Source organism: Stomoxys calcitrans, chromosome 2, assembly GCF_963082655.1.
Source record: "Stomoxys calcitrans chromosome 2, idStoCalc2.1, whole genome shotgun sequence".
NCBI lineage: Eukaryota > Metazoa > Arthropoda > Insecta > Diptera > Muscidae > Stomoxys > Stomoxys calcitrans.
In genome coordinates, this window is record NC_081553.1 from 99,106,365 (window position 1) to 99,117,836 (window position 11,472).

The 11,472-nt window shown below is 38.0% G+C and overlaps 1 protein-coding gene across 2 annotated transcripts; it reads left to right on the top strand.

Moving 5' to 3' along the window:
• Positions 1–1,506: 1,506 nt before the first annotated feature.
• Positions 1,507–9,594, top strand: LOC106090901 (lysosomal acid glucosylceramidase). 2 transcript variants are annotated; one of them, XM_059362818.1, is made up of 8 exons: positions 1,507–1,648; positions 1,842–1,987; positions 2,053–2,176; positions 7,954–8,089; positions 8,150–8,714; positions 8,768–9,110; positions 9,168–9,333; positions 9,396–9,594. In XM_059362818.1, the coding sequence occupies exons 1-8, from the start codon at positions 1,603–1,605 to the stop codon at positions 9,493–9,495; spliced, it is 1,626 nt and encodes a 541-aa protein (XP_059218801.1). In that variant the 5' UTR covers positions 1,507–1,602; the 3' UTR covers positions 9,496–9,594. The 2 variants fall into 2 exon arrangements, with proteins under 2 accessions (XP_059218801.1, XP_013112709.1); XM_013257255.2 differs by having other exon boundaries at positions 7,951–8,089; positions 9,396–9,593.
• The last annotated feature ends 1,878 nt before the right edge of the window (positions 9,595–11,472 follow it).

The following is an 11,472-nucleotide window of genomic DNA, read 5'->3' on the forward strand; positions in this document are numbered from 1 at the left end:
TGGTATATTGTAGCTTCCATATAAACCGATCTTGGATCTTGATTTCTTGAGCAGCTGGAGGGCGCAATTCTCATCCGATTTAGCTGAAATTTTGCATGACGTGTTTTGTTATGACTTCCAACAACTGGGCTTAATATGGCGCAAATCGGTGCATAACCTGATAAAGCTGCCATATAAACCGGTCCGGGATCCTCTAGAGGGCGCAATAATCATCCGATTTGGCAGAAATTTTGACCAACGGCTTCTTCTTTATAGATGTAATGAAAACATTTTATAAACAGTAGAACAGAGTTTCATGAATGTAATAGATACAATTATAAATTTTATGAAATGTTTTCTTAAATGTTATGAAAAATACTCATAAATGTTATGAAAGTTTTTCATTAATGTTATGACAACTTTTCATAAACTATATGATTGATTTTCGTGAATACTATGACATGTTTCATTGAATTGAGATTTATGGAACGTATTTCATAAATGTTATGACGTATTAAAACATTTATTTCATAAATGTTATGACAAAATCATTAATATCATGAACATTTTTCTTTCTGTGTGGTACGAGTGTTACGGGATCTCTTTCAAATTTCTTAACTTCTGGGTAGGAAATGTGGCTTTGAGCCTTTAATCGAAAAATATGCACATGTGGCAGCCGCATACAAAAAGATGTGGAGGGGTCCATGCAACACAATGTAACGACGCAAATAGGTAGTAATATCTAAGAAGTTTGCTCGAAATCGGTGAAGATTTAGATATAGTTCCCATATATATGTTCGTTCGATTCGATTACTAGTGAATTTTAGAAAATTCGGTTCAGATTTAGATACAGCCGCCATATATGTATATCGCCCGATTTTCACTTCTAGAGCCACAGCAAGCTCATTTATTGACCAATCTTGCCAAAATTTTACACAAAGCTTTACTCGACCACAACTTCTAAGAAGTTTGCTTGAAATCGGTTCCGAATAAAATATAGCTCCCATATATATGTTTGTCAGACTTTGGGTAATTAACAATAATGTTGCCATTTGTAGTTATTACAGTTTGAACATATTTGCCCGAAATGTGATATGGATTGTTTAAAAACCCATCTGAAAACATCCGGTGAGGTCCATTAAAAATGGTTCAGAATAAAAGATAGCTCCCACTTTGTACTTAAAGGGTAGCTGTAGGGTAATATACAGTCGGCACAACCCCACTTTTGCCTTTCCTTACTGGTTATTTTTAGCCTAACCCCTAGTAAGGATAGACAAATTTTCAAATAAAACAGCTATACCTGACCAGATTATCCCCACTTTTTTGTTATCTGAAACAAATTCAGCAAGATAATTTTTTGCAAGTAAGAGAGAATTTTGTTATCTGTGTGAAACACCAACAACGTTTAAAGTGTTCTGAAGGCAGATATCAACACACAAACCCCAACGAATTAAATGGGCAGATTAAGATTTTCTATCAATTTTGAATTATGTTATCGATGCTTAAGTAGTGATAGTGGCAGTCAAATTGCTTTAACTTATGGTCAACGTATAATAGTCGTCCATTAGCTCAGCTAAGAGCGATATTGGATTTTAGCATTGGGCAGTCATTGCTTAGCACAAGATGGATTTAAGCTTTACGCAAATTGGAATACTACTTACACTACTGGGTAAGAACAGTTAAAAGGCAAAATCTTAAAGAAAATATCAATCGTTTGAAGGAAGGGCCTAAAAATACAATAGAAGTTGCTAAAAGAACTTCTATTTTCGTTCTTTGTTTATAACATAGAGATGAGTCACTCTTTCTGAAAATGTTAAGTACTCCACTTCATACTAATTATTTGCGAAATTTGGTTATTTTAGTGGGCATTGGTGCCGTCACCACACCCTGTAATCTACGTCCAACGCCGGAAGGTGGTGTTTGTGTTTGCAATTCCGATCATTGTGATTATCTTGATGATCCAACACCTGCCAGTGAATATCAATTTGCTCTTGTTTCCTCATCAAAGGTAAGTCCGAAATCTCTTAGTAAAATTTATACCACATTATAGCTGATATTTGATTAACATTTTAGGCTGGTTTAAGATTTCAAACAAGCGATGGATTATTTAATCGTTTTAGTAAACATTTTGTTATGGACTATGTTCCAAATATGGAAGACCAACTCAAAAATGAAACCCTTTCAATGAATGAACGAGGTAAGTACAGAAAGAAAGAGTGTACACAGATAAAAATAATTTTGAAACACAACAATTTTGGTCGAGAAACGACGATGAAAATTGTTAATTTTCCTGCAACAATTTATTTTGAATTTCAATGACCCAAAGTACAAATTTGTTGTTGAAAGGCACTCTTTGCAAACCAACATATAACAACAACAACAACATATCCATAAGCAAGACAAGAAAGCATCTAAACAGCCAACGCATGTGCTTTTCTTCCGGTGGTGGTGTTTTCATTTTCTTTGTTCGGCTCGCGCTGCTTTGTCTCGTTCATTTTACTGCTGCACTCGGGTTTTCCTCTGTCACTCTCTACTATTACCCTTAAAAACCAACTTTATTAATTTTGGTGCCGCAGAGTATTGAGAACTCATGATCTCATATTTGGCACTCTTGCACGCATCCTCTAGCCTACCGACATCATCTTCTTTATGGTGAAATAAGTCAATAAGTACTGCTGCACAGTAATGAGTGTCCCAATTAAAGAAATTAAAAAAGGTCAAAATCACACAAAAAAATTTTGTTCTGAATACAAAATTCATATTTTTTAATGCCGAATTTTCTAAAATAAGTTTTATAAAAAAAAAAAAAATAAAAATTGTTTGGACGACCGGGGGACTCGAACCTGGGTTTGCAAGTCATGAATGGCATGGGAGTTTTGTGCTCTACATGGTAGTACGCCCATTTGTACAACTACCTCAACTAAAGAATTTGTTGAAAATCAACAAAACTTCAATAATTTTGTCTGTCAAGTCTCTTGTAGAGACTTACTTGCGTACTTCAACAAATAATGTCTACGATTTAATGACAAAATTAGTTGAGAATTTAAAGTTTCAAATACAAATTTGGTAGTTGGTTTTTTCTAAGGGATATTTTTTTTCTGTGTAATACTCTGGCTCGCTGATATAAGATGGATTTATTTATGTGTTTATGTTGATTAGGTTGGGTTTGGTGGACAGCAGGGTGAAGATTTTAATCCGCCTCATGCGACAATGGACATAAAACTGAGCCAGTAATAAGTTTGTTGTGCACTCAAACTAACAAAACTGTAGAACAATTTTAGAGTCCAAGGTCTGGGGGTGCAACATATTAAATCAGAGTGCTGGGTTTAGATCAGTAGAACAAAACTGCAAAAGGGTTTAGAGTTTCCAGACCAAATGTTTTTGGGGACCTTTTAATAAGTCCTTAAAATAAATGGGACATCTGAGATTTATCAATAATTGGTGCACCGATTAATGGGAATAGTTACTCAATAACTCAAATCACAAATTTGGGGTCAAGTACCTACGAGGCTAGCCCCTCCCCAAAGCCCCCCGGAATAAGGATATAGATTGATCGGTATAATATGGAACTTAGGTTATGTTAGGTTAGGTTTGAGTTGCAGTCTGCCATCAGACTTACTTAGACGTTTTCGTCCATTGTGATACCACAGGAACGGGAGAAAGAAAATGCCTTCTAGTTCCTACCGTTAAACCATCCAGATCGTTTTAAAAAGCCCAAATACTTGTGAAAGTTTACATCCGCTGAATCAAACAGGTTCTCAAAGAAATGAGAACCTAATATGGAACTCCACACAGAAGAGCTTCCTTAGCCTCACGGTAGTGGTCGCATCAATTTGTCTAGCCACAATGCCCAGGGGCATTAGATGTAGATTAAATTCAGTGCATCAGATGGTATCGTTCTCAGTGCGGCTGTGATGCACAAACAAGCCATCCTTTGGATCCGGTTAAGTAACAGTAGGCGGACTTTTGAAACGCCGTCCACCAGACCACAAAACCATACAGCATTATAGGTCTGACAACTGCAGTATATACCCAATGCATGACGCTCTAAACCCCCAACTTTTGCCAATGGCTCTCTTGCAGTTGTATTGGGCAATAGTTGCCTCTCTTGCCCTTTCCAAAATGTTGGATTTGAAGTTCAATTTCCTGTCCAGCAAAACACCGAGGTACTTTGCGTTTTCTGTAAATGGAACATTACTTAAAAGGAATCTTTTTAGGAGTAGAGTTCGAATCTGATGTTAAAGATTAGGGGTCAACATTAGTGGGCCGGTCTCTCAATTACTCTGATTTTGTAAAAATTTCAGCTAAATAGGATGAGATTTGCACCTGCTAAGGGCTGAAGAAAATTTTGAGATGAGTGTATTTAGGAGTTGAATCTTAGGAGTTTAGGAGTTAGATCTTAAAATAGATAGGATTAGTAATATGTTTTTCTTTTAAATCCGGGATACTGACCATGGGAGCTATATTAGGATACATACCGATTCGGACCACACTTCCCAAATATTTGACCTTGTCAGACCTTGATCGTTTTCTTAAGCAAACGTAGCGCTTTGAATTGGTCAAACTTTGTTTTCATCGTATACAGGCAGACTTCAATCGTTTTCAGATGAACACTTAAACTCTTAGGTCAAGCTCAGTTGTATGCTAGCCCCAAGACCATTTCGATCTTTCTGTAAAGCTCATTTGAATTCCTGCTCCTAAGAAGTATGTAGATAGATTCTCAGAGGTCATCCACATCCCTACACACGCGTTCCACCTGTTACTGGTCTAAGGATCGTATAAGTATCGTATCGGTCCACACATTATGTTGATTAACTTAGGTTAGTTTAGTTCAAAAAAGTGGGTGCGGATATATGCACCTAAGCCAGTTATCGGCTTGTTGTGCGCTCTAAAAACTAAAAAATAACCCCGAAAAGAAAAATTTTAAGTTAGCAATTCAGTGCTACTTACAAAACTTACTCCCCTAATTTGGCTCATGTCTGGTATAATTTCCCCACCTAAGTATCGGTGTCTTTTAGCCGCGAAAGCAACGCAATGACATAATTAATGCTCCAACGTCTCTTAATTTTCCCTACATGCCCTACACATGCTATCACTAGCCCACCGATTTTACATCAGTGAGCTCATAGTCCTATGTTTCCCGTTATGATACCAATAGCTATACTCACTTCCTTCTTACTTCCTTTCAGTAATAGTCTCGTCCTCTCACGATTCGTTTCACCCAATAGAATTTTCGCCGTCCTACCGACAGTTTCGTTGTTCGCCCACGCTCTTGAATCGGACTATGTCGACCCTAAAGGCTTCGGGTTAACCAAGTTTGTTGACGGCAGTCTCAGGCCTTCACTGCCAAATCATCTGCCCTTTCATTTCCAGTTATTCCGTTTTGGCCCGGCACCCAAACGATGCGGATTGTGTCATTCTCGGAGAAGACGTTAATCTCCTTATTACACTTCAAGACTGTTCGTGACCTTACCTTCTTGGTTGTTATTGATTGATTAACCTTAAATGATTGCATTTCCTTAAAACTTTCGATGAAAGTAAAGTTCCTTCAACGGGATTTCAAAACAAGTAAAACGTGCTAAGTTTGGCCGTACCGAATTTTGGGGATCCTGGATTACATGAAGTCTTTTAAAAATTACTACATGTTAAAGTTCTACCAAATCAGGCAACATTTTAAATTAAACAAGTAAAAGCGTGTTAAGTTCGGCCGGGCCGAATCTTATATTCCCTCCACCATGGATCGCATTTCTCGAGCTCTTTTCCCGGTATCTCTTTTTGGGCAAACAAAACAAAGGATAAAAGAAACGAATTGGTATGTTATTGGAACTACATAAAAGCTATGGTTCATTTCGGACTATAATTGAATTGAATATTGAAGACCATAGTAGAAGTCATGACGTAAAATTTGAGCCAAATCTAGTAAGAATTGTGCCGTTTAGGGGCTGAAGAAGTAAAACAGGAAGATCGGTTTATTGGGAAGCTGTATCTGGCTATAAACCGATTCAGATCATATTCGACACGTATGTTAAAGGTACTGAGTACAAAATTTCAACCAAATCGGATAATAATTGCGCTCTTTAGAGGCTCAAGAAGTCAAGATCCCATATCGGTTTAAGTGGTTATAGACCAATTCGAACCATACATAGCACAGTTGTTGAAAGTCATAACAAAACACCTCATGCAAAATTTCAGCTTAATTGGATAATAATAGAGCCCTCTAGTGGCTCAAGAAGTCATGACCCCAGATCGGTTTATATGGCATCTATATCAGGTTATCGATCGATTTGAACCATTTTTAGCGCAGTTGTTGGAAGTCGTAACAAAACACGTCAGAATGTAAAATTTCAGCCAAATCGGATAGAAATTGCTCCCTGTTGAGACTTGAGAGAAGTCAAGACCCCAGATCGGTTTATATGGCTGCTGTACCAGATTATGGACCGATTTAAACCATACTCAGCACTGTTGTTGAAAGTCGTAACAAAACACCTCATGCAAAATCGGGTAATAATTGCGCCCTCTAGTGGCTCAAGAAGTCATGACCCCAGATCGGTTTATATGGCATCTATATTAGGCTATATACCGATTTGAACCATTCTTAGCACAGTTGTTGAAAGTCATAACTTCAGCCAAATTGGATAAGAATTGCGTGATCTAGTGGCTCAAGAAGTCAAGATCCAAGATCGGTTTATATAGCAGCTATATCAAAACATGGACCGATATGGTCCATTTATTGTACAATCCCAACCGACCTACACTAATGAGAAGTATTTGTGCAAAATTCCAAAGTCAAACAAATGACGCAAAATTTCAAGCGTCTAGCTTTTCTCCTTCGAAAGTTAGCGTGTTTTCGACAGACAGACGGACGGACATGGCTTGATCGACTTAAAATGTCATGACGATCAAGAAAATATAAACTTTATGTGGTCTTAGACAAATATTTCGAGGCGTTACAAACAGAATGACGAAATTATTATACCCCATCCTGTGGTGGAGGGTATGAAGACCCGATTTAGACCATACTTGGCACGTTTCTTTTTTTTTTTTGAAGTAATAACGAAACACTATGTGCAAAATCGGACAACAATTGAGGCTTCTAGAGGCTCAAGATATTAAATCGGGAGATCGGTTTATATGGGAGCTATATCAGGTCATTGACCGATTTGGACTTGGTATGGTTCATAACAAACCATTCCGTGCAAAATTTCAGTCAAATCGGATAGCAATTACGGCTTTCAGGGCCTGTAGAAGTCAAATCTGGAGATCGGTTTACATGGGAGCTATATTCAAATCTGAACCGATATGAGTAAAGGATCCAAACCTAGGATATGTAAGGGTAGGATGAAGGATCCAACGCTAGGATATATTAAGGATAGGATGAAGGGTCCAACCCTATTCCGCCCTATTGGTTTTATATTTTATTAAATTATAAATTTTAATGAACAAATCCTAACCTGACGAAACATCCTAGCTGGACTATGTTCAGTTTAATTTTATTTATTTATTTTACGGGCCAAGTCAGTACCAAAGATGGGCCACCGTAGCGCAAAGGTTAGCATGTCCGCCTATGACGCTGAACGCATGGGTTCGAATCCTGGCGAGACAATCAGAAACAAATTTTCAGCGGTGGTTTTCCCTTCCCTAATGCTGGCAACATTTGTGAGGTACTATGCCATGTTAAACTTCTGTCCAAAGAGGTGCCGCACTGTGGCACGCCGTTCGGACTCGGCTATAAAAAGGAGGCCCCTTATCATTGAGCTTAAACTTGAACGGAACTCATTTATATGTGAGAAGTTTGACCCTGTTGCTTAGTGGAATTTTAATGGGCAAAATTTGCAATTTTACCAAACATGGTCCAGTATTCATTGGTCCGCGGTTTAATAGATCCTACCTATAGATTTTCCGGCCTGGAATTACGCTCAGGAACTTATCATTTTCTTTATATTTAGAATTTATTGTTTTTCATTCATTCAGTAGCCACTCGTACAGTTCGTCTCAATATCAACCGTGAAAATCAATATCGTAAAATTGTTGGTTTTGGTGGAGCATTCACAGGGGCCGTTTCATATCTTTTGGAGAAACTACCACAAGAAGTGCAGGATCACATGTACAAGTAAGTACATCCAAGGCAAACCCATAGGACCGTACCAATTCATAATGACAAATTCTCCAGATCTTATTATGCCGCCGATGGTATTGGTTGGAATTTAATGCGTATGTCCATAGGAGGTTGTGATTTCGATTTAGCTCCTTGGGCTTATAATGAAGAACCCGTTAACGATCCGGAATTGTCTGGTTTTACACAATTGGATCTCCGAGACCAGACCAAAGTTAAACAAATACACCGCCTTAAGGAAGTGGCCGAGCCAAATAATTTACGCATCAAAGGTGCTGCCTGGAGTGCACCACCCTGGATGAAGACCAATAATAAATGGACCGGTTTTGGCCGTTTGAAGAAGGAATACTATCAAACATGGGCAAATTATCACATGAGATGGTTGGAACTTATGGAAGAGAATGGTCTACCCATATGGGCCATTTCGACTGGCAATGAACCTATGAATGGCATAGCCTTTATGTTTTTTGTACGATTCATGAGCATGGGCTGGCATCCATTTAACCAGGCTGTTTGGCTTAGTGATAATCTAGGGCCCACCATACGCAATTCGAAATACAAGGATTTGGTTATTTTTGGTAATGATGATCAACGTTACACCTTTCCCAAATGGTTTGATTGGGTAAGTTGTTGGTTTTTGATTCTAGCTTAAATTCTTAAATTTTGCTCCAATAGATGAAATTGAGACGCTCGGACTCTGTGAAATATTTGGATGCTTTGGCTGTGCATTGGTATTGGGATGAAATTTTCAAACCCAGTTTCATTGATCAGACCTTGGCTAAAATGCCCGAAAAGGATCTTTTGGTAACAGAATCCTGCATTGGAGACAAGCCTTGGCAAAAGGCTGGCCCTATTTTGGGCTCTTGGTATCGTGGTGAGAAATATGCCCGCGCTTTCTTGCAAAATCTGCAACATGGTTACAATGGCTGGATTGATTGGAATTTGATATTGGATGAAAATGGTGGACCAAATTATGTCAATAATACTGTAGATGCTCCCATTATCATTGATACTTCAAGTAAGTTGGAAGCAAAAATTTCTGTAGAACCTTAAACTAGGTTCCTTCTTTTCATAGATCCCACTGAAATTTTGAAGCAGCCCATGTTCTACGCCATGGGTCATTTCTCCAAATTTATACCTGAGGGCTCGATACGCATTGATGCCATACCCAGTAATGTTAATATTGATAGCGTGGCCTATTTGCGTCCTGATGGAACTATTTCAGCGGTTCTTTTTAATAGGTAAGGCTCTTGGTTTCAAATCTTTGAATTCAATGAAAAATAGAATGTTTTTTTTCTTTCAGTGGTAACGCCAATGTGGAAATCAGTGTAATCGACAGTGAACGAGGCAGTGTTGTTTTAGTTGTACCACCTCGCTCCATTCATACCATCATTTATCATTGATTGAATAAATAATTTTTAGCTGGTTGATGATAATCTCCAATTTTGTTCATGTGCATAGTGAGTTGTAGTATGCGACTTTCACACAAATAAAATGTAAAAATGGATTAACAAAAGAAAAAAAAATGTGTTAAGTTCTGGGCTGGGCCGAATCTTATATACCCTATACCATGGCTCCCTTTTGTCAAGTTCTTCGCCCTGTATCCCGTTTTAAGGCAAACAAAGGATAATTAATAAGAATTGCTATGCCATTGGAGCTATATCAAGTTATGGTCCGATTCAGACCATAATTAAATGTTGGGGACCATAGTAGAAGTCATAGTGTAAAATGTCAGCTAATTCGGATAAGAATTGCGCTCTTTAGGGCCTCAAGAAGTAAAATCGGTATAGCGGTTTATATGGGAGGTATATCAGGTTATAGACCGATTTGGATCATACTAGGCATCTATACTAATCTAGTCATTCCGTTTGCAACACATCTAAATATCCATTTCCGACCCTATAAAGTATATATATCTAAGATGATCTAGCCATGTCCGTCTGTCCGTCCGTCTGTCTGTTGAAATTACGCCACAGTCTTTAAAAATTAAGATATTGAGCTGAAACTTTGCACAGACCCTTTTTTTGTCCATAAGGTTAAGTTCGAAGATGGGCTATATCGGACTATATCATGATATAGCCCCCATATAGACCGATCCCCCGATTTAGGGTTTTAGGCCCATAAAAGCCATATTAATTATCCAATTTTGTTGAAATTTGGGACAGTGAGTTGTGTTAGGCCCTTCGGCATTCTTCGTCAATTTGGCCCAGATCGGTTCAGAGTCGGTTCAGAGTCTGTGCAAAGTTTCAGCTCAATATCTTTATTTTTGAAGACTGTAGCGCGATTTCAACAGACAGACGGACATGTCTAGACCGTCTTAGATTTTTACGCTGATCAAGAACATATATACTTTATAGGGTCGGAAATGGATATTTCGATGTGTTGCAAACGGAATGATAAAATGAACATACCCCCATCGTTCGGTGGTGGGCATAAAAAGGTGTTCGTATAACCATAATCCTGCACTTTCACCGCAATTTCAGGGCAGTGCCACAATTGTTGCTCAACCGTCTATAACTCCGCATTCCCACAAATCTGGGTTAGTTCGCCTCTCCTTGCGTTACTATACCCTAGTGAAAAATTCTTAAACCTGCCATCTTAGTGGTTTTATAGGAAAAACCTTTAAAGCTAATGGGAGTTTTAAAAATTTTTTAATTTCTTTTTTTGATTTGAAAAAACACGCTTTGTTGTAGCAATTCGCCGATGCGCCCACCTTATAAAATTCGCCTTGCATGAACCCATCTTTATATGGGAATGCATACGTTTTTGTTTGGCTTGTCGTTCGATAAATTCTTCGTTTAAAATGAGATACACAAACCCAAATCGGTTTTTTTTTAATTTGCAGGCCGAACGAACGGTTGTTTTCAACGTCGACAAACAGTTTGAAAATTAAATCTGTCTCAAAAGATAGCGTATTTTTTTGGTAAACAAGTGCTTCTATGGAACAAATTATCAGTTAAAACCTTTTGCATTTCAGCTTACTAGATTCTTGCTAATTCATATTCACCTTCAAGTAATAAACATTCACAGGCGTGGAAAATCATTTAAAAAAGCGCCCAATAAGGCCTTTAGTAATGAAAAAAAGCTCTCGGTGTTTGCGTAGTTAATATTTAATAAGCGGACACCTTCCTCTACTCTCGGTACTCGGTAGATTTTATGATATTGCCATCATTTCGTCTATGCGTCAGTTTATTTAGTTTCGGAGATCTAATTTTAATAACGGAATTAGGTTAGGTAAGGATAGGTTATGTTTAGGTTAGGCTAGGTCGATATTATAATTATGTCTATTTTACATACAGTCTCTCTTGGACTATTTAGTCCATTGTGAAATCAGAACAGCGACAGACCAAAACCTCATGTGGAAATCGAACCCACGACCC